General features: G+C 44.5%; 1 protein-coding gene across 1 annotated transcript; it reads left to right on the top strand.

Annotated features, from left to right (window-relative positions):
• The first annotated feature begins 516 nt into the window (after window positions 1-516).
• On the top strand, window positions 517-3598 carry LOC101169886 (NHL repeat-containing protein 3). The gene is made up of 3 exons (XM_023949673.2): window positions 517-995; window positions 1222-1424; window positions 1980-3598. The coding sequence occupies exons 1-3, from the start codon at window positions 734-736 to the stop codon at window positions 2577-2579; spliced, it is 1065 nt and encodes a 354-aa protein (XP_023805441.1). The 5' UTR covers window positions 517-733; the 3' UTR covers window positions 2580-3598.
• The last annotated feature ends 20304 nt before the right edge of the window (window positions 3599-23902 follow it).

The raw sequence follows: 23902 nt of genomic DNA, 5'->3' as shown, positions 1-23902 counted from the left end.
ACAAATATTAAATTTGAAGTAAAGAACATCTAGTAGAAAATATCAAACTGACATTGAACAATAAAATGAACAATTTCTTCTCAGTGGATTTTAAAATAAAACGAAGACCTGACATTTAATGAAATCGTTTTTAAAAAAAATATCCTGAGGCTTTTCTTGGTGCTTCTCCTGTTGCTATTTACACATGAATAAATATGTTCCCTTCTGTTTTAATTATGCTGTGTTAATAATACTAATAATGTTACTGCACTGTATTTTTAATGGCATTTATAATGTATTTCAGTTTATGTATAATTTACTTTTCCCTCTTCTCAAGTCCTTATTGTTATAGGTTGGGTGGGTTTTAACTCAACCATGAAAATATATACAGGTTCCTTTTGTAGCCATATAGTTGTGTTTTTCCAGGTATTTCTGTGTTTTTCCACTTTCATCTAATGCAGCAGCGGGACTGACAGAGAATCTGTCCACTTTATTTGCAGCCTTTAACGGAAAAGCTGCTGCTCTTCTTCACTTTCCACCTTCATGTTGTTTTTGCAACAGAACAGGAAGAGGAAGAGGAAGTGTTTTCCTCCTCTTCCTCTTTGCATGTCCCGTGCTCGCTGTCGTTGGATCCCGGTCCCGTCATTCCAATCAAGGCGGGGGTCCTGCGCTCCCGCAGCGGCTCCTGTGCGGCGGCGGTCCGCCTCGCCTCGCAGCAGCGGGCCTCGAACCCTGATCTTCCTCGCTGCCGCCGATGCTGCTGCTGAAGAGGAGGGGCGCCGTGTGTCTGATCGCCTCCAGCATGGCCTCGCTGGTCCTGCTGGCGGTGGTCCTGTACGGCTCCGTGGGCGGCCCGCCGGCCGCGGGCTCGGACCTCCGGCGGGACTACCAGCTGCTCGGCAGGCCGCTCTTCAGACTGGACGTCAGCTGGCCCAAAAAGCCGGAGCTCTTCGGCGGGCAGGTGTTCGGGGTGGCGGTCAACCAGGTTGCTGGGGTGGTTTATGTGGCGCAGAGAGGTGAGAATCCAAGTTTGGGGGTTCATTCTGGAGCTTTTGGTGAGCAGACAGGAGCCGATGCCCTGAAGCCTCTTTGCTCTGTTGGGTGTTTCCATCTGTTCCTTCCACCTTCAGCATGCAGGATCTGCTTCAAACTCAAGAATCATCTCCTTTCAGGGAGGAGGAGGAGGAGGACACGTCTGCTCCTCCTCCTGTGTTCCTGATGGTTCAGTTCCTTGCCTTCCAGGTGACCATGTGCCCAAAGTGCTGGTGTTCACCACAGACGGAGAGTTCCTCATGTCCTGGAACACGTCCACCATCGAAATGCCTCATGGGATCTTCTTGGCGGACGCCGCGTCTTCAAATCCCACCGTGTGGATCACAGATGTGGGGAACGGTCCCTTTGGCCACACCGTCAAGCAGTTCTCCCCGTCAGGAAAGCTCCTGCAGGTGACCCAGACGCTTTGGTGCGGGACGTTCACAGCGGTCAGGTGAAGCATGTCCAGGAACGTGCTGAACGTGCATTTAGCCCCCGGTGTTCACACTGGACTACCCGATGCTAGTGCATGTCCGCCACCGACAGTCGGAGAGGCTTTTTCCTTCACAGCTCTATTCTGATAAACCCTTGGTGTCGTAGAACGAAGGTCGGGCACAAACCGCCATTATTCAATTCTCCTCCGTGATCAATTTTTAAACGCTCTTGAATTAAAAGGGACATCATCCATAGGTCTCTACCAAATCTGAGTCCCTGATTGGTCAAAGTTCAACCTGGTTTCACTTTTAATGGCTGTGCGTCTGTATGTGGAGCCTGAAAACCGTCATAGAGAACGCCAAAGTTTTGACCGCAGAAGCCCGAAACGTGCATATGTTAATATGCATATGTGTTTTCACAGACTTCTCATTGGAAGTGGTCCCTTGAACGTTCGTTGCCAATGGCGGTGTGAATGTAGCTTCACGGTTGTAGCTTCAAGGTTGCTAAAGGTTTTTTCTTTCCGTGTCCGCCAGGTGCTTGGTACTCCAGGGAAAGCGGGTTCGGGTCTGGACCCTCTGCAGTTCGATCAGCCCGCTGAGATCTTCGTCCATGAATCTGGAGAGATGTACATCGTAGACGGCGATGGCGGGACGAACAACCGCCTCCTCAAGCTGTCCAAAGAGCTGGAGGTGTTGTGGATGCATGCAGAGAAAGGCCAAGGCCTGGCCCAGTTCTACATCCCACACAGTGTGACGGTGGACGGCGCTCAGAGGGTCTGGGTGGCTGACCGGGGCAACAAGCGGATCCAGGTTTTTAACTCCATCACCGGGGACTGGCTGGGCACCTGGGGGAGCTGCTTCTCTGAGGACGCCCCCTACTCTGTCCGCCTGACCCCAGACAAGAAGTACTTTGTGGTTGTTCAGCTGAACACCAATCAGATTTCCCTGCTGGACGCTCCTCCGGTGGGCCTGATCGGCCAGTGCAGAGTGGTCAGTGTGATCCAGCTGGCTGAAGACGTGAAGCCCCACCTGGTGGACCTGGACCTGAAGACCGGTGCTCTGTATGTGGCTGAGATTGGAGCACAGCAGGCTCAGAAGTTCACCCCCTTCAGCCTAGGCACGTACGTGGTCTAGATCCACGGACATGTCAGAACCGGCCAGAACCAACACAAGGAAACAAAAGTCTTTGGTAAAAAGGTTTCACAATAAGAGCCCAGGAGCAGAACCCACCAGAACCACTGATGGTCCCGGTGCAGGGGCAGCTTCAGCTTGGTGATCTTACAAGGAAGAATTTGGGGCTCTTCCAGTTCTAGACATAATTTCAACTGTGATAAAGTTAGAAAAAGACAAATCAGAATCGAACATGTGAATAAACTCAGCTGCCCGCATGTGTCCTCGCTGTGCTGCAAGTCCTGCATGAAGGGACCGCCGTGCACAGCGGTCCACGAAAACACGACATGTCCAGCCAGGAGCAGAACCTCAAGTCCAGCCCGTTCCCTTCACCCAGCCACAGATCCATTGGAGGTCACAGCAGAACCAGTGAAAGGACGCGGCGTCCCTGTTTGTGTCCGCTTTTGTCATTTCCTGCATTGTGGGACAAACGTGCACGCTCCCCGCCGGCCAACAGCAGCAGTTCTGGACTTCAGATGGACGGTTCCTGCACGATAAGAATCACCTGCAAACCCAACTGCACCCATGATCCTTTGATGATGGTGCGGTTGGGTTTGGTTCTGCTGTCCGGTACTGACGGCTTTTGTTCTGGGTTTCCTGACTCGGCACAGACATCGTGCCGCTGGCTGGTTCTGGCCTCAGCCTTGAAGGTGAAACTCTCTTCTTCTGCACATTTGTCTCTTTCTGAGCTGCAGAGGTTCATCTCTGCATTTGGACTTGTTGCGTGTTTCACAGAGGAATCACTACACTGTGGATGTGTCACCATGTTGGAAAGCTCAGTGGGATTTTCTCATCCAGACATTTCAGGGACTGTTAGCTCCAGAACAGAAATCCAAACAGACTTCCTCACATATGTGACTGTGAGGAAGTCTTCATGAGGAAACGCTTCAGCTTTGTCACTCATGTTGTAATTCTTTGGACTGTAATTGTGAAATGAAATGAAAGGATGCAGAGGAAGTGAAATAAAGTCGGTGTGAAGTCCAGACTCTGAATGTTCATTTTATTTATTTTGTTTCCTTATTTCTCAAAATAAAACCAACATTAAGTCTTTAAAACAGAGCTGAAGCTTCACATTTATTATTATTTTGTTTCTTATCTTTTCTACTCTTGAATATCTGTTTCAGCTGCAGTTTTTCTTCCATTTGCTGTTATAGTTTCATTTTTTAAAGCTGTATTGGTACAAAAACACAGTTTGTTATGATGATGTGCAATCCTTATCTATGTGGATCTTTAGCTGGTTAAATGAAGGTTAAATAAAATAAAAAACAGCACAATCCGAGTTTCTTCCAGTCAGCAGATGGAATTTTTGGAACTTCATTGATTTTTTCCCGTTAAACGTTCATCTTTTGAACAGTTTGGTCAAACAGGCAGAACCAGGAGTTTCAGCAGCAGCTTGTTCAAGACTTTTGTTCATTTTTACAGCCTTACAGAATTCCTTCTGATCAGCTTTGAAAACTCTAAAGATGATCAGAGAGCAAAAAAATTACTGTAGTAGATTGTGAATCTACATTTCTAACGATTCGTCTGAATCTGCTTCATCCTCACTCACAGATCTATGAACTTCTGTTCTGTGTGATCCTTTAGGTGTAGATCAGGGGTGTCAAACATACGGCCCGCCAGATGGTTCAATCCGGCCCAGTCATGAAGGGTAAAAATTATAAGAATGTTTAAAAAAAACAAGCACGTTTTTAGTCCATTCCTGTGGCGAGTTATGATTTTTCAAAGAAATAACCGAAATGCGCAATTTCGCCACTAGGGGGAGCAAAGGCTGAGCAAATCAGGTGAAAATGTATATCCTTGCACCTGCCAAAAGTGAAATCTAAGGGCTCTGTGTCTGAATAAGATGTGTTTTGGTTCCCCGCCAGCCCCACTGCTGTTACATTGTTATAAGAATGATCAGTAGTGACACTCTAATGACCAAAATGTTGTCAAAAAGAAAAAAAGGGTTGAAGTGAAGTGCTGAGTTTAATTTAGTTGAATTATTCATTGATTTGCACATTTACATTTTAGGCAGATGTTTCATTTTTCTTCCGTAGCCCCTCTTGAGTTTATTATAGGAATTGATTCAGCGTCAGATGTAAAATATTCAGTTTGAATAACAATTAAATAAACCAATTTTTCAAGTGAAATGGATTTTATTTTACATCCATTGGCCTCTGTGAATGAATGTGTAATAATAAATTATTAGGCTACCATGTTGGCTGAGGCTTTTTTTCCAACTAAGTAAAAACAAAACAAAAGAAAACTGTTTTTTGCTTTTATGTTATTGGTCCGGCCCACTTGGGATCAGACGCCTTGAATGCGGCCCCGAACCAAAATGACTTTGACACCCCTGGTGTAAATGAGCGTCTCTGCCCTCATCAGGCCTCTAGAGGGCGCTGCGCTCGTTCAGTTTGCACTTTAGCACGGCTGCAGACTCCATACATGATCATAAATCCCATTTGCACAGACCAAAGAGGGATTTAACCTTTGAACTTTGAGCATTTCTCAGCTGCTTCATTCAGATGTTTAATACTGAAGAACCAAAGCGAGGAGCTCTGGTTTAACTCTGGTGAACTTCTCTGAGGAAATGTAAGAAGGTTCTGGCTAATTAACACCAGACGGTGAGTTCAGTTCACGACACGTTTTTTACAGTTTAAACACTTGGAGACGCTCAAACACTAACACAAGAAAAGACGGCTGGACCAGCCTCACAAAAGTAAAAACAAGAAAAAGTACTGAAGAAAAATCAAAGACCAAACTGCCGCCTCACACATGAATGATGACAACTCCATGCTGCTGATGGGAGCCTTTGGATGTCTTTACGGATGTGAATCGCCAGCAAAGCAGTTCAGTGCAGAGAGGGAGCATGAACGGGCTCAACTGAAGGAGGAATCCCTGCTCCCATCCTGGGGAGACGCTGCAGACTTGGAGTGAACGGTCTGGATGGACTTTTCTATCCATCTCTGCAGTTCTGCTGCACATGCCTGCATGCAGTTCTGCTGCACATGCCTGCATGCAGTTCTGCTGCACATGCCTGCATGCAGTTCTGCTGCACATGTCTGCATGCAGTTCTGCTGCACATGTCTGCATGCTGCAGCTTCCTTCACTCACATCCCACAGGAACACATCCAAGCATCTGCAGAACGCCGCTGGGACACGGAGCAGCCGAGAGTCAACACCAGCGTTTTTTTTTGGCTTCAAACCCGATGATGAAACTTTTGAAAAAGAGCCAAAAAAAAGCACGGCTGGTTTTTGTAAATCCACACATGCACTACCTGAGAAATCCATTACATTACACGTTGTAATCAGATGTGTTTTTAGGTTATGGTAAAATACACCTACTGTGCATACTTTCTAAAATTGATTATAATCAGTTAATTTCATTTTCAAACAACGTTTTTATGGTATAGATCAGGGGTGAGCAAACTACGGCCCGGGGGCCACATGCGGCCCATCAAGCTCCTTAATCTGGCCCCCCAAACTGGAATAAAATATATTGATAATCCTTATTAATGTTTTATTATCCCAGTAGTTTTGGTGTCTACCCACAGATGGTGCACTGCAAATAAACTGGCCTTTGTGTCATGTTGGAAGATTTGTTGTGTTTTGTGTTCATGTGCGTTTTCCGAGTTGGAAAGTCATTTTTCCCATCATTCCAACACCACATGAACGCAGCATTTCTTCCTGAAGGACATGGACCTATTGATGCACTTGACAATAAAATAAGAACAAAAGCCACAGTTTTGAACTAAAAACTCCAAAATGTTCTGTATTAATCAATATCAGATCATTTTGATCAGTTTTCAATCAAAATGAAAGCACGTCTTCATCCAGATTCTAGGTTATTTCTTTCTCTTATGGGGGGATTACCCCCCCCCCCCAGTATAGATCGATTTGATCCGATATGATGAACTACTTGCCGCGGACGGATCAATCAATAAATCAGTTAACTGATGAATGGATTCATCCATACACCCCTAACTTTAATGTTTGCATCATGCAGAGGATGAACTGATGTAAAATGGAGATTTTATTCTGCTTTTGGGACAAAAGTTTTGGATAAAGATCTTAAATGAGTTCAGGCTGTAAATAAAGGTTATAATAAGGTTATAATAACATCTGTCAACTTGATATCAAGCTTTGTTTCTGTGTACATTTTCCCCCCCGATGGGCTTCGATAAGCGTGACGCTTCAGTTCAGCCTCTTTTGGTTTATCCTGATCATATTCAGTTTAAAGAACCAAATAAAGTTCAAATCTTTTTTCCAGCATCCATCCATTTTATTAATCCTCTATAGCCCTTTTGGGGTTTCCAGGACTGCTGGAGCCTGTCCTTGCCACTGTTGGGTGTGTGTGTGTGTGTGTGTGTGTGTGGGGGGGGGGGGGTTGCCCTGGACAGGTTGTCAGTCTATTGCAGGGAGATGCAATCACTCCCTCACAGAGAAAACCCTCACCGAGCCGGGATTTGGACCAGGGCCCTCTCACTGTGAAGAGAGAGGGCTGACCACTGCACCACAGTGCAGCCCCAACATCACGTTGTCACCACAAAACTAACAAGAACCAAGAAATGTGCGCTCGTTCATGTCTCCCCACCGCCGCCAGAGGTTTAAGGCCACCTGCAGACGGCGTCCTGTCTCCAGGAGGAGCTTTGGTCTCATTAACCGAGGAGAGACAAGGGAAAAGATGGTTTTGAATCTGGCAATCTGTGCCAAGGGTAGGTCAGGATGAGTTCCAAGGAGAACCTGCTCCGAGAAACCTCCCGCAGAAGAAGAGTCCGGTCATCCCAGAACCGCCCAGCAGGTTCGGCCCGTGGGTTCAGAACTGGAGCCCCCTGCTGGGTCCAACACGCGTCCAGGAGGAGATCCCATGAAGGAGGTGACCACGGCCGAAGCCGCAGGGCAGAGACGGACACCTGCCTGCCACACGGACACAGCAAACACCTGGAAACACGCCACACCTGCAGGTGTGGTGTGTTTCCAGGTGTTTGCAGGTGTTCAAACACACCTGGACAGAGCTCTGTGGTCAGTCAGTCAGTCCTGCATCACAAACAAGAATTTACTGAGAATTAGGTTCTAACCAACAAATAAAGACAAAAACAGAAAATACAAATAATTAATTCACACATTTCAATGTTTTCTTTTATGTCTCTTGGCCAGGATTCCCTTGGAAAAGAGATCAATGGGACTGTCCTGGTAAAATAATGTCAGATAAATGAACAAATAGTTATTAAAAAATAGAATATAGATCTAATAAAACCAGAATAAATAATAACAAATATCCCCAAAAAATCTCTAGACAGTTAAGTAAGTTTAGATCCACAATAAATCAGCAGATTTCCATTTTTAACACTTTTTAAGCACTTATTGGAATTGTTTCTACTTGTGTTTTTAGTTCTGCATAACTTTTATTTCCCACTTTAATTCCATCAGCATCTCAGACGTTTGACAGCAGAAGGATGGAGACATTCGGATCATTCAGCATTTTATTTTTAGCAAATCGTGCTTTAGTTTTTTTTTATCACTAAAATAATAATCCATTTGAAGATAAACACAGAAAGACCAGAGTGACGAGCGTCCTGAAAGGAAACCACAGAAAACATGAGAACAACGAAGCAAATCCTCTGCTTTATGTTCTGAGGAACAACAAATAAAGATGAATTCACATCTTCATCTGGGATTTTTCTAAATAAACCAACAGAAGCCTTTGATCAAAACTCTGGCAGTTTTTTGTGTAAAGAAGATGCAGATGCAGAAAGTGATGAGTCATTGTTAAAGAAGCCCCTGGCTGCTCCTGGAGGGCTCTTTGTGGCCACCTTCCTCACTGTGTGGGAGTGCCGTGTGGGCTCTCCCCATACAGGGGCCCGGGCCAGGGGCCCGCCTGTCCCCCAGCCAGCGCTTCCAGCTGGAGTCTGTCAGCAAAACAGCCGGCGGGGCAGAAAGCATAGACGGCGAGGACAAGAGAGCGCCAGCAGGAGGACAAAGGCCGCCGGGAGAAAGGGGAACGTGTGAGGAAGACGAGGATGCAGAGAGAGAGAGAGAGAGTGTGACGGTGTGACCGTCCCTGCGAGCGGAATAACGTCCCTCCCACACACACATTCCTCTGCATTATGGACACGTCGACGGGAATAACGGTGGAGACAGGCGTCCCCTCAGCGGCACCCGTGTGGGGGAGCCATCCAGAAGAACTGGACCTTCTGGTGGGCAGACCGACCCGAGCTGCGTCTTAAACGTCCAACTCAAGCCGCCACACAAACCTTTTGTGTGTCGAGTGTGCTGCAGATGGGCGTGAAGCTCTGGAGCGTCCAGGTGTGCCGGGAGAAAACTGTTTTCATCCTTCTTCACCAGTTCTAAAGGCCATGTCACATTTCCCACGTATGACATGTCGGTCTTTCATGATCCATGCGTGATCTACGTCATTCATGGGTGTTTGTTGCGTTCCTCATCCGTCAGTGTTCGTCTAGGGTTTTCACTTTGTGTGAATTGGGATTTAAGCTGACCAGAAGTTCCGGTCGGTTGAGAACTACACAGTTTATTTTTTTGTGTGTGATTTTTGTGAGATGGATACACACATTTGTGTCTCTTCACCACTGTTCCACGTATGTCTGACAGACTTTTCAAGCATGAGCCACTTTCATATGACGTATGCGGCGCACACATCACGTTAAGATTATGTAATGGATGCAGGAATCACTCATGAATTGCAGATAAACAGCACAGTAATCACACGGTTCATGTTCTACGTTGGTTTACATGTTCTTAGCGTGGTTCATTTGTACTTCCTCTGTGGTTTTATCGTGGTTCAATCCTGATACAACTGTGAAAATTTCACAACTTTTCTCACCTTTTTCACGTATGTTCATGTATGACCAGTTTTCATCCGTGCAATATGACTGAATGTACGTAGTGGCTGTGGGACAGGGCCTTAGCCCTCGATGTTCACATGCAGAAGGTCCACATCTAAGGACTCCTGGAAGCAGACTCAAGGAGAAACGCTGTTTCAAGGAGAACGTCTTCTCTGTCTGACAGCAATTTGGAGGCTTGACTGAACAGAACACAACCTTTTTGGTCAAAACAGAACTCTACCTGTTGGGGGTTCCTTTAGAACCTGTTCTGTCTTTAATCCAGAACAGCAGTTCCTCCCAGAAGTCCCAAATCTCTGGGACTTCTGGGAGAATCCCAGTCCGGGGAGATCCTTTCAGTCATCAGTCTTTACATGAACCAGCAAACCTGAATCTGGTGTTTTCCTTGATTACATGTTTCTGTTAGATTCTGAACAGAACTCACATGCAGATCAGAACCTTGTTCCAGTCCCAGCCACCCAAAAACCCTTTCAGACTTGAAAAAGCCCTTTATCCCGTCTTAGAAATCATCATTTCCATCATCAGGAAAAAGACAACAACAGTCTTTCTGTCAAAGGGATTCAAAGTTCTCAGACTTTAAAAAAACAAACACCTTGGTCACCTGATTGACCATATAAGGACTCCTGCGTCTTTCCCAATGGTCTCTAGTCGGGGTTTTATCTTCCGTAACATTCACGTGTCGCACCTGCAGATGAAGTTCTGAGGATGACTAGGAGGCCGTTTGTCTGACGTATGAAGGACAGAATGATGGAATCTGCTGCTGCAGTCAGATCCACGTCTGACCAGTGGGATTTTAACCATGACTATGGTTTAGCCAAAATCCCAAAACCCGGTGACGTTTTCTAGGACATAGTTTCTGCAGAGCGGCAGGAGCATGGAACATCCTGCCCCCTCTCTTGCTGAGAGTTCAGGCCCCCCCTTCTGTCTCACAACTTCCATCTTTTTCCAAAGTCTACTTTTTTGCAGAATTTTCTTTCTAAATGTCGTCCATCATCTTCTCAGAGGCTGCAGCTGTTTTTTTTTCAGAGACGGAAGTGGGTCGGGACGATCCGGTTCTGGCTTTGCTGTTTTTACACAGAATTAGAACTTAACAAAAACATCACAACTTGTTGTTTTCAAGTTTGTCTGATCTATTACTGTCTGACTTTTTCATGGCACTAATGATAAGAACCTGAAACGTGTCCTTGTTTTCCGTTTTGTTCTGATCCTCGTGCAGGTATTTGGACCTGTGGATCTGAGATTTTTGGATTCATGAATTAGTGAATAAAAGGACGACAGGAGGGGGATGGAGGGACGCAGCAGGGCGTGATGGGGGCTGCACCACGAGAGGAGGACGAGTGGATGAAGGAGGACTGCATGAACATTAAACACAACACAGCGTAATAACACAGCGGTGTCATTTCCTGCGCTGGAGTGGCCTCTCAGCACAGGAAATGACCGAGGAGAGCAGCGGTGAAGAGAGCCTGTGGAGTGGAGCGGCGGACTCTTCTGACCGAGAATGGCGACCCGGTTGCTGCTCTGGATGATGGCAGGACTTTGGGGTTTGGAAGTGCTTTAAAGAAGGCTCAGACAGAGAGTGAAGAGCGACTAAAAGCCTTTTGGCTGTCGTTTGGCGTCTTCATCTGCATGTTTGTCTTTGTTCGGGAATCCTCACAGCTGCACACCAAACCAGAGGCTGCAGGAGTCCTGGGCAGAACCAGGTCCGTTCCCGCCGTTCAGCTCAATGAAGTCTGGTTATTTACCGTGTCAGTGCAAACCATTCCACCGGTCAATCAATCTCCTCTGTGTGTCCTGTACAGAAACGAGGAGCTCTTCAGATCTACAGAAATCTGTGATCGATCAGATCTTTGTTTTCATTCTAAGATCCTGAACCTAATTTCTATTAATAGTTTGAGAATTTAAACAACAGAAAAGGTGAAAATGTTCATGTCTGTGTGAGAAAAGTGTAGAAAGTGAACAGTGAGGAGTTTTACTGCCATAATCGACTGTAATCAGACTCCGTGGATTTCACAGATCACAGTTATTTTGAGAACATAACTCCTGCAATAAACGAGGAAACTCTGTTCTGGTGAAAAGGTAACACAGATATTCACACAGATCCGTTGTTTTTCATTCTTCCCATCATTCAAACACCACATGAACGCAGCATTTCTCCAAGTTTTACACAAAGAACATCAAACCGTTGGTGCAATTGGATCTAAAATGAGAACAAAAGTTTTAACTTTTCTAGAATGCTCTTTTTTTAAATATAATTTTCAATCCAGATGTTTTCCTCCAGATTCCATATTGTTTCTTTCTCACTCCACACATCTGCTCCTGGTCCGGCCCTTCTATCCAGTTTTACACCCCTGTGGCCCCCCAGTCAAAACAATAATCTGTTCACAACCCCTGCCTTAGACTGAAGAAAGGTAAACTGGGATGATGATTCCAGCACAAAGCAGGAATCCAGAGGAGGTTGATGAAGAGGAGCAGAGGTTCCTCCACACATCACTGAGCTTCAGTCTTTGTTTGGCCTTCAGAAGTGAGTACGTGAAAGCAAACCTTATGGGGGGGGTTCATACTGAACTCTGACTTCTGATGGACAGACTCTCCCAAACATCCCATCATGTTGGAACACCTGACTTTAACTGTAAAACCCTCAAAGCTTTCAAACTCACAGCCTACAGGCTGATGAAGACCAGAGTTTCACCCTAATGAAGATTGTGTTTCTAACATGTTCTTGTGGCATTTTATTTGATTACGTTTCTTTTTGTTGTCCTGAATGATCAAACAGTTGCTTCAGAGGTCCTCCTTCACATGAGCCGAAGATCCCGTAAATGTACCACAGGCCTCCTACGTCCTTCGTTACGCTGAGCCGAAACCCCAAAACACGACGAACCCACAGAGTTTTCTGGAAAACAAGAACTCGTCTAAATCTCTGCCTCTATGCCGACGCGTTCAGTGAGTCCTTGATCCATCTGACGATTGACTGACAATACTGAAACGTGTGCGTTTGCAGCAGTTCCTGTCCACGGTTAAACATTAACAGGCTTCCCATCTCCAGGCCACCGCTGTGAATAGCAGTGAATGTAGCCTCTGCTCTGAGCTGCATCCTGAAACCCCGCTGAGACAGACAGCAGCCTGCTGGACTCTCATCCACATGCAGCCATTCAACAGGATCCTCTGTCTTTGTTGCTCTGGATGGGACGAGACAGCGCCGACGACGCGTCAGACATAACGGCCGGCTCTGAGCTTTTCTGCTCAGGCAGGAACTCAGTCAGCGGCTGGCGGAGACGAAGGCCGAGGAGAGGAGGCGCGAGCTTTTAGTGAGGATGCAGAAAAGGATTTCAGGCCTCTTTTGTTAGGAAAAGGAAAATGTTCAGCAGAGATTCACAAGCTAGGAAGATGTTGAATCATCTGCTCATGAACAAGTCTACGAATGAAACACGGTCACTGACAGCAACACTTTAAGTTTATCAAAATGACCGTTAAGTTGTGTCAGGTTGTGTTTGATTTCCTTCCCTATTTACTATACAGAGCGTTCGCCATTTAGTATCACTGTCAGAATCCACAATTCCAAAACCAGTGCCCTAGAAATTTCCCAGAAGTCTCTGTGAAAAACCACTGTGCATGGATGCTCACTAGATCGGCAAATATAGACCACAATGCATTGCAGCGGAAGAATTGTTGCCACAAAAAACGTTTTAAATGTATTTTTTTCAATAAATCATCAACGTTTTTCTCTTCAGAAGACAGTGGATCATAAATAATCATATTAGATTTTAACTTTGTGAAATCAATGACATCATATCTGCCGTTAGAAAAACAAAACAAAAAAAAACTAGTGAGCATGGCGTCTGAATTGCTTTTCAAATTTAGAGCACTACATAGTTTTTTAGTACTTAGGGGTTAGGGTGGGAAGTCGGACACAGTCCATGATCATGTCAGAGAAAGGCCAGAAGAAAGCTAGCAGCAAACAAATGAAACAACACGTTTGGCCTTTCATGCCCCGCATGCTAACCAGCAGAAACACCTTACATCAGCTGTCAGGCACAGAGGAGGAGCAGTCATGGTTTGGGCCAAAGAACCACAGATGAAAATGAATCACATTGGGGTTGAATGAGGGGAAAACGTAACGTACACAACATTTTTGCATCAGCTCTGAGTCTTTATTTGCTGTGAATACGCTTCTTTCATCCCCTGGTGCTTCTCAGTTCTGTTCATGTTGATGTTTTGGGATCCATGATCACAAATTTAAGGTCGGGATATTATTTCTAATTCTGTCAGGAACTGGTGGTGCAGGACCCAACATTCAGAAGACCAAGGCTTGGTGGCAGAAACTAAAACATTTCACAAGCAAACATAAAGACGACAAACCCAGCGGAGCTACAAAAGGTGACAAAGCAGAACAGATGAGCCGACAATGAGGAACTGAAAACCAGACACTTCTATGCACTGACAACAATGAACAGGAATGAAAACGGCTGTGGATGATTAACATGAACCGTGAGTGAGTGACTGACAAGACATGATTAACAACAACTGGAAGACCGAGCACAGTCCTCACTAATTCTATAAAGTTGATCTGGTTTTCTTAAAAAAAATAAACAAACATCTCTGAAGAACAAGAAATGGATTAATAAATAAACTTCTAGCAAGAAATCCAAGGAATGTGGAAAACTTCAGCACCAGGGATTTCTCTCTCAGTCACACTGGTTGGAGTTTGGGCTAAAGATGTTCTGGATCCATTTTAGGTCAGAGAACTGGACTGTTTGATGAGAACCAAATGTCTGTTTGGATCAAAACAATCAAATTCAATAGTTTTATTCCAACAGAACGCTCAGCAAGCACTCAGCTAAACTCTGTGGAAGCAGTGAACAATTACTTTCTGTTCATTTTCTTTCAATTAGTTAATTAGCGGCTGAGAGGACAGGAAACGGGCCCAAAGATGGAAGAGGGGGGAAAATGTCAGTAGTTAAGTGTCACAGTCCGTCTGGTTACAGAGCGACCTGTAATTAACATGAAAACAAATAAAGATTAGCCAAAATTACAAAAGGGGGTGTATGCAAATACAAAACTAGTGTGTTAGAAGACCCACAACCCCCTGTTGTAGCAGTGAAATACGTCCAACCCAAGAGGCCTTCAGATCCTACCGGTCTGCTCAGCTGTTGGACAAGTTACAAAAAAAGAAGAGCGAGCTCGTTTTTCATTTTGCGCTGCTTTCTTTGTCGATCCTCACGAATTCCAGCCTCGCTGAAGAGGAAACTCTCCGCTTCAGGCACAGGGAGGTTATCCATCTCTGGGTGTCTTTGTTTTTCTGAAGGGACAAGACAGGAGCGACAACACATCAGCCATAATGGCCACGTCTGTAGATTTTTTCAAACCCAAGCGCACGGAGGAAGGAAGCAGCAGAGAATGGAGGAAGAGGGAAGAGGACGCGGGAAGAGTCGGGATACCGCTGACCAAATCAAGTCAAATCAACCTTTATTGCAACTTCGCTGTTTAACAGGGATTTTCACAGTTTCTCCTACTTAGAGATGCAGCAAGACTGGTGAAGTACGGCCCAGGACAAGCATGAAGGGAGACTAAACAGATGAGAGATAAAAGCCATCCACAACCCAAATGTTTCCCAACTGAATGATTTTATCAAATGTCCTTTTCGCCAGAAAGATCATTCGTGTTTTAAATACCGACGGCGAGGAGCCGATGGCAGCAGGAGCTGATGTTTTATGTGCTGCTGCTGCTGCTTCCATCATTTTGAAGGAACTTTAGATTTCAACAAAGAGCAGAGGGAAAGCATCCACCAGCGGTTACAGAGACACTAGCTATTGATCACTGATAAGTTATGAGCAGAGTGTATTGATCCTCCACCACATTTACCCACAGCAGTAAGATGAGCACGCCTCTGCCCTGACTATGAATATTTTAGGACGCAGTAAAGATGCTCCAACTCCAAATAAGTCCTTCAAAACTCATGAGCTGGAAAACCACGATAAACTCATCATTCAGATGGCTTTTTATTTCACAAACGCATTCTAATGAAATGAAATCATCCAGTTTCCCATCCACCCACCAATGGGGGAGCAGCCATGTTGGGGGTGACTTAGGGGTTAGTGTCTTACCTATGGACACCTGACCTGAGGCTATAGCTGGTAATGAGACCACTAACCCCCATAGCAGGGAAATGGCCGCTCCACCGCGGATCCTCAGACTGGCACAGAGTTTTCCATCCTTTTGGCGACTGGAACCCGGTCGGTCCTCACTTCCATCTTCTGAACCTGCTGTGCTCCCATTTGGGGGGGTCACAGGGTTGCTGGAGCCTATCCCGTCACTGATGGGTGAAGTCCAAGTCTTCATTGGGTAAAGTTGAAAGGATCCGGGCTTCTGCAGCCAAAGGTGCAGAGTTTTGAGATCATCCCAGGATTTAACCTCCACATAACTGGGAGAAAAGTTTTTCTATTTCTGCCTCAATGTATTTAGAGTCTAAATATTCATTTAGATGCATATTAAAGTTCGGTATTTGCGGGAAAAGGAGAGGAAGATTGAATAACAGCAAAAACTAATATGGGAAATGGTTCCCGGAGTTTCCCCGCATTCCTCTGTTGCGAGGAGAGGGATGGATTCGGCCATGTTGGGCTTTCATCATCCTCGGATGGCATCATCTGCAGTGTTCAATATGAGAGTAAATACATCAGGATCAGCTCGGCGGCGCTGAGCTCTGCAGCAGAAACACAACACACCGGCAGAGACGGAGCCGTTCTTGATGATTTTGTAATAGAGTTTATTCTGCTCTCCTGTCATTAGTCAAATGATGACAAATCCATCTGATCTCCGCTGTGTGATGTTATATGAACTTCACTGGGGAAACTATCTCCTCTTCCACCAAATGAGCCTGAAACTCGAACCCTCACATTCTCCTTTTTGCCTAATTGAAGCATCGAGAGGCAAATTAAACAATGGCTCGGTGTAATTAAATTTCTGCAATACCCTGTTGTGTTAGTTTAAGCCTGTAATGGTGTTTTGCCACACTTCTCCCTCCGTTCCACACCAATTACAACCCAGCGAGTAAGTGTAACGACAGCTGGATCAAGTTCTCCTTAATGCCAACACCGTGTTTTCAGCCTGCGCCCTGGTGGCTCTGAAATCCAATAAATGGGATGAACGTCTTGCCTTAATGGGCAGACGCAGGTGCGAGATGATTTGTTTATCCTGATTCGGCAAGCAGGCTGAGACAAAAAGTTGTCCCACGGAAAAAAACCATGTGAGAAAGTTTGGTGATCTTTAGCTATTTAAACTAGTCCAGGCTGACAAAAACAAGAGTTTATGACCTCAAACTGATACAGTCAGAACTGCAAGCCTAATAAAGACAAACGCTCAGAGTTGGTTGGTAGCCTGAATGACACAGTGTAGTGATGCATGGCCCCTATGATTATTCCATTTCCTTCAGACACTAGGCAGCAGTGCTGGGGTGAAGCTAACCTCACAGACAGGTCTGCTTCATCAACAGGGTTTACAGAGACTGAAGCTCGGGGGCCAAGACGTTCAGAAGCCCCCGAGCAATTCAGCAAAAATAAACCAAAAAATCTGTTTGCCTGTCACCCAGGATCAAAGTGTGAGACTACATTTAAGGAAAGGAAGGAGAAGAGGATCACCAAGAGGCAGAAATTCCTCTGAATAGATGAAAAATTGGAGCAGAGTGTGACTGACATGTGACTCGACCAATCAAATGCCTGTGTTTATCTAGTTCAGGGGTGGGAAGCACCAACCCTCAAAGGCTGGTGTGATGTCCAGGTTTCTATGCCCTACTCATGGCTGATTACCTGGATGAGGTGTGTCCAGCCTATTAAGACATGGCAGAGCAGGTTCTGTTGGAAAACAAGCAGGAATATGGCCTTAGGAGCCATAGCTGTTTTTCTCTGAGGTCTACCTCTCCAGGTGGGCAGCTAAGTCTCAGCTCGGGAATGTCTCAGGTACGGACAGTTGGATGTCTACTTTGTTACTCATTTCTTCATCACACCTTTCTGCAGTTCTGTCTTGGTCCTTGTTTCCAGCCTCAGTGTGAATGGAGGGTCCTGCTTCTGATGTGCAATGTTCATCCTACAGCCAAGCATGTCACAGATCACGATTGTTGTGGTGCATGTCAGCTCATTGGTCTCATTGATGGCGGCAGACAGGATTGTACTCCATGCCACATCTTAAACTGCAATCCCACCAAATGTGTTTCACGCGGCACAGGCGTCCAGTTTCAGTGTTAAGTCAACGTACAGAAGAGATTGGAGGTACTGCGGCACGATTTGGGCGTCGGGCGTGCCGTGTTGGTCCAGCAGCAGTGTCATTTGGGTGTCACAGCATGTCTAGAGTTAAGAAATCTGAACTTTGGCGAGGACGAGGCGCCACGCCAACCAGTTAGAGACTCTGCTTGGGCGTGTTCAGTGACGCGATCAGCGTGTGGTGGAGAACAAATCGGTCATGGTGACTTTAATGCAAGTCTGCAGAAGCTTGAGAAGAAGGTGGAGTCATGTGACAATCTACCTGAGTAGAAAAAAAGGATCAAAGACTGTCTTGTTATAAAATTGGCTTTTCAGAAAACTCTTCATAGACAACAAGATCAGCCATCAAAAATACAGAAAAAGCATCACCTTGGAGAACAAACATGTGGATTTTCTGCAGAGAACTAGTATTTTTAACATTAAAGATCTTTTTTTCCAATTAAATAAATGCATACCAAAGTATTCCTTTATGCTTTTTAGATACTACTTTAAAACTGTTCTGAGAGTTTCAATGAAGGCTCTACCTGTAAAAGTTTTCCTCTAGATTCTAGCTGGTAAAATCTTTTTTTTTTAAATATTAAAATACAAATTTGGATATTTACGGATGTAAATAAAGACAGAAGTCCCCCCCCCCCTTCCCTCTTTTCTTCTCCTCTCTGCTTGTTTCAGCAGAGTCTGTTCTCCTGAATGCCATTCAATTATGAGCGATGTTATCAGCCTGGAGGTTGGGGCCTCGTCTAATTCCCTCCCACTCTGTTGTCACAACATTAAGACCCCCCAACCCTCCCGCTTCTCTTCTGCTGTCTGCACGGCACACACTGGCCATCTGATAATAATGCTTGATGTTATGATGTCTACCCCCCCTCCTCTGCCCCTCCACGCTAAATGAAGGTGGGGAGTGGAGGGGCTTCTCCTACGCCGCTTTAACGGCATTAAAGTGCCGGGGCAGGCACGCTTTCCTATCAATTTTATCCAGGAAGAAACACGAGACTCACAAGCATCATTAGTGAGCAGTTAGAGTTTAATCACTCATGACCGAGCTGTGCGAGCATGTGTGTGTGTGTGTGTGTGTGTGTGTGTGCGTGCATGTGTGTGCGTGCATGTACTGCATTCACAGCAGCACCAGTGGTTATTAAAAGTGAACTTTCGGGACTTGCTCTTCAGGCGTGCGTGCACGTTTTTGTCATGTGTGTGTAACACAATCAGCACTAATTGTAGGTGAACTTGTGTGGAGCAGGTCAGAGGTCGCACATTTATCACAGTGACACGTCAGAAACACCAGGTGGGCGGGGAGACGAACTGCAGCAGGTAATAAAGAGAGAATGAGCGTGATGATGAAAAATGATCCATAGACTGAAAGGAAGAGGAAAAAAAACTCTGATCCTGAGAAAAAATAAACACAACTAACACAAAAGGGGATGACACTTCAAGTACAGAAGAATTAGGAATTTTTTAAATTCAACATGTCTGAAAATGAGCAAGAATGAAAGAAGTAAAGGGGCAAAAATTAAGAAACCATAGGAATAAATGCTGGGCTAAAAAAACTCAGAAAGTATGTCAAATGAGTGGATGAAGGGAGGAGGGAGAACAAGAAAAAGTGAAAGAAGCTGAGAGGGAAAAAAAATCCTCTCATTCATTTTTATTATTTAAAAAAGAACTAGAAGGACTAAACTTTACACAGTTGGAAGAATCTATTTTTAAATCTTTAAACCTTTTAAATCTCTTTCTATAGTATATATAAAATAAGTATATAACATATATACTTATTACTTATATAGCAAGTATATATAAATAACAAGTATATAGTAAATAATGATATATGTATATATATATATATATATATATATATATATATATATATATATATATATATATATATATATATATATATAATATGTTTGAAAGGATGAGGATGGAAGATTGTGCAAAAGATTCAACAGTAAAATAAACTGTAAAAAGGAAATATAGGGACTTGAGCGAAACGAAAGACGAGGAAAAGAGACAAAGGATGAGTGAGAGAACATGCAGGAAAGGTGAGAGGATGATACGCATGTAGAAGAAATGGAGAAAAAGAAAAAAGGGTTGAACATTAACAATGAGAGAAATAGGGATGCAGAGGAGAGAGGCTCGGCTGGTAACGAGAAGAAAGCCTCTTCATGCGTGACGCACGGATGATAGAACCCAAAGACCTTCAGCCCGTCCTAAATGTCTGTGCTTCCCCGGTTCCTGTGCGCTAAAGTGGGCCGCTTGCGGTGGGGATGATGATGCTCTCATTTTGTCCTCATCCTTTCAGTTCCTGCAGCTCGGACTCTGCGGCTCCATTAAGACTCTCACACGTCGGCTGATTTGCATTAAGCGCTTGACGTTAGTGTGTGCAGGTTCACACAGTCCAGGTGGACCAACAGAGTCGCTGATGTGTGACTCAGCCGTTTTAAAAAGACCTTTCACATCATTGTGCTCAGCACGATTGAGCTCAGAAACTGTTTGATGGATCTTCCCGTCTAAACCAAGTGTAACACATATGGGAGGGACGACATGGCTGCTCTTTGTGGAACAGAAAAGTTACCTTCCTGGACTAAAATAATGATTTTTAGGGCAACATTTTTTCTGCAGCCACCGTCACTACTTCATGGATCCTCCTGACTGAGATTAGGCCTTTGGTCTGGAAAATGTTTATGTAACAAACAAAATGACGACCCATAGATCCAGGGAATTGTGCAACAGCATAGTGGCCTTCTGGAGGGCAGCCTGTTGGGACTGCGGCTCCTGTCCAGCACATGGATGTCGTCTGTATTTCAGGGTCTGGGAGAAGTTCTTGTTCCTGAGTGGAGCTTCGCTTCTGGAAGGAGAAACATCTGGAGGGACCACTGTGATGTTTGGGATGTTCTTGTAAAGTCTGCACAGCTTTGGCACAACGATGCTTTACCCTCTGAGTGAGGTATCAGCACAGCTGGAAGTTGGTCTGTGACCCACGGGAACAAAGACCGCCTGACATGAACCCGACTGAAGGAAGCGAACTATCAGAAGGCCTCCTAAAGGTCAAAGGTTAAACAAATTAGACTCATTCAACATAATTTACCTGAAGGCCAGAGTCTGGACTCTCCAGATTTTCTTAAAGCTAGTTACGTTGAGAAATATCCTGCATTGAAGCAGCAACCTTAGAAAAAGCTTTGCCGTCCTTTTCATTGATGCTTCAAGTTTATGGTAAAGCAGCAGCTGCTGTCCCCCGTCTCCTCCCAGACCAGACTGTTCTTTAAACGGAGAGAATGCGCACAAAGGTTATGTCCCAGTTCTTTCCCTATGCACTACATAGTGCACTATATATATATATATATATATATATATATATATATATATATATATATATATATATATATATATATATGCACTATATATAGTGCACTATGTAGTGTTTTCTCCATTTTCTAGTGCTGTCCGAATCTACAATTCCAAAATCCAGTCAATTCCAAAATCCAGTGCCCTATAAATTTCCCAGAAGTCTCTGCGAAAAACCAGTGTCCATCAATGCTCAGTAGATCGGTGAATATAGACCACAATGCATTGCAGCAGAAGAATTTTTGCCAAACATTTTTTTAGCGTTTTTTTTTAAAAATAAACCATCAATGTTTTTATCTTCAGAAGACTAGATTTATGAAACGCTCATATCAACTTTTACTTCGTAAAATCGATGATGTCATATTTGCCGTTTAAAAAAATGTAAAAATAAATAAAGCAGTGAGCATGATGTCCGAATTGCTTTTAAAATCCAGGGCACTACATATATATATTGTTTTTGAGTAGTTAGGGTTTAGGGTGGAAGTGTGGATACAAAAAAAGACAAAGCTCAGTGTTAAACTCCCATAATGCACCTTGCCCACTACTTGTCTTGCAGTGAGTGGGGTCATCATTACAATATTGAAGTTAAAAGTTGAATGTTTGCACTCTCTAGCATGGATCCATGAATGAACCGGATGTTTCTGTGTCATTTCCATAAGCTGCTTGTTTTTCTATTCACTTTGCAGGCTAATGCTAATGCTAATGCTAATAACTGTTGACTTTTCTTTTGACATGGCAGAAAAACAGCTCAGAACAGAAGCTTTAGACAGCATAGTCACAGAGAAAGGAATAGCTGTAGCATGGACCGATGCTGGGAATAGATTGAGATTGTGTCAGCCGCTGTACCATACGTGCCACACACTCAGTGTGAAACCTTCTGGCTGCAGTCTTCCTCTCCTGCTTCCTGCTTGTTTCTGAATTCTCAAGACAGATTTCATGGAACTTGACAATCCAAGCTAGATGAAACAACACGTCTCAACAGAAAAGAATCAACATGACACGAGGAGAACCGTCTATCAAGAATAGTTCTACAGCGTTCCTCTGCTTTGGCAGCGCACCATGTTCTGTGCCCTGATTGGCTGTAGACCCTGTCGATCAATCCTCCTTTAAAGGTTACTAAATAAAGACAGAATCTAAAAGTATACCGTCTCACTTTGAGGATAGACTAAGTAAACGCTGTGAATATTAGTGCACTGAATTCACGTGAGGACCAGTCTGTCACTCAGGGGTTTGGCTTACACTCCAACATTTCTGCCGTTGCCCCCTGTTCTTCTCCCCTCTCCCACATTTCTACTTTCTGTCTCTCCTCACGAGGGTTAATTTTCCTCTCTGCCACGTCTGCTGACACTCTTTCCTGGGTCTCATGCTTTGACCGACACATGCAGGATCAGAAACCAGTTAACAGTGGTTGGCTTTCTCCCACACTGACAGCAAACGTCAGGCTGGGATAATGATAGAGAGCGTTTTGCCTTTGAGGAAAGCACCCAGCTGCAGTCTTTGCTGCTCTGTTTGGGAACCGACTTGGAGGTTTAACCCCCAATCCAGATGTTGGTGCCAAGTCAACCTGAGGTTCTTTGAACTTTGAGCAGCAATGATGTCACTTCCATTTACCTTTGGCAGACACCTGCACCATTTCCAATCAATAAGAAACTTCCTGGTTGAATAAAAATGACCTTTAGTTTCAAGTTTACTGGGGGTAGGAATCAATTCAGGCTTGACTCATGTTGACACTGGTCTCAGCGTTTTTGGGTTTTGCCAGTCTTCTGGTCTCTTTTCCGCTGGGTTCTCTTTTTTTATCCTGAAAGTCTGCACATGTGTGCTCAAGGTCAGATTTTTTGTCTTGATGTCTACATGTTGAGCTGCGATGACTGGCAGCTGCTGCACGTACGGTGAATACAGGAATCCCTAAAGCTATGTAACGATGAAGCAGACGTTTTCTTACTTCTCGGTATCTCGCGGCATCAAACGTCCAGGAATGCTAATGAGTGGAAGAAAAATTCCAAGCTTGGAGCAGTTGCTGTTCAGTTTATTGTCAGACGCACACTCATAGCTGAAGCTAGCAGATAGGTGTTGGGGATTTCCCTTCCCACCCACCTGGCTGGGCTTGGATGTGGTTGTTTGTGTGGTTGCACTAGCAGTGCGCATCACCGCACCGCCGGGTCTTTTTCATTGACATTTAACAAAGACAAAAAAAAAACGAGGCACAGAATAAATCTAATCTGTGGGTGGAGAGTAAACATACATGTTCAGGGGCTGAAGGTGCTGTTGGAAAAGGCAGACCAGACTGTCCCATGTGGAAAAACGATGAAACACCAGCCTTAAACGGAGCTCTCCTTTCTTTATGATTGGGTTCAAACCTCAAATTTGGGTCACGGTTTTGTTTTGTTTTGATATATGATTTGTGTAATAAAAAAAACAACACAACAAAAACACAAATTAAGAAAAATAATTTTTAAAATTTCCAATAAGTGAGTCGCAATGAAGAAAAACCTTTCAGTTGGTTGATGCTAAGCCAAAAGAAGTTTTAGAATATTATGGGATGGCCACAGAACATTTGGTTTGGCAGACGTTTTGTGGCAAAGTGGAAACATTTTGTGATTTTATACATTTTTTCCCACAATATGGGACAGACAACTTTTGTCTGAGCGATCTTCACGACAATTCCCAAACCAGGTTGAGTCTACAACCCCAGAATTATTGACCTTTGACCTTCGGCTCCCATCTTGAATCAAAACAAAAAACCTTTAGTGCCTTCTACAAATGTCAACACCCCCTAGGGATGTTAATGTATCGTCTCCTAAGTCCTCGACCATCGCTGGAAGGCTACTTTGGGAGAAAAACTGTCGGTTTTAAAGTTTGTTGG

This window comes from Oryzias latipes, chromosome 19 (genome assembly GCF_053564925.1).
Source record: "Oryzias latipes strain Hd-rR chromosome 19, Olatipes_Hd-rR_3.1".
Lineage (NCBI taxonomy): Eukaryota > Metazoa > Chordata > Actinopteri > Beloniformes > Adrianichthyidae > Oryzias > Oryzias latipes.
The sequence above is the reverse complement of the archived record's forward strand: the minus strand, read 5'-3'. Positions and strand labels throughout refer to the sequence as shown.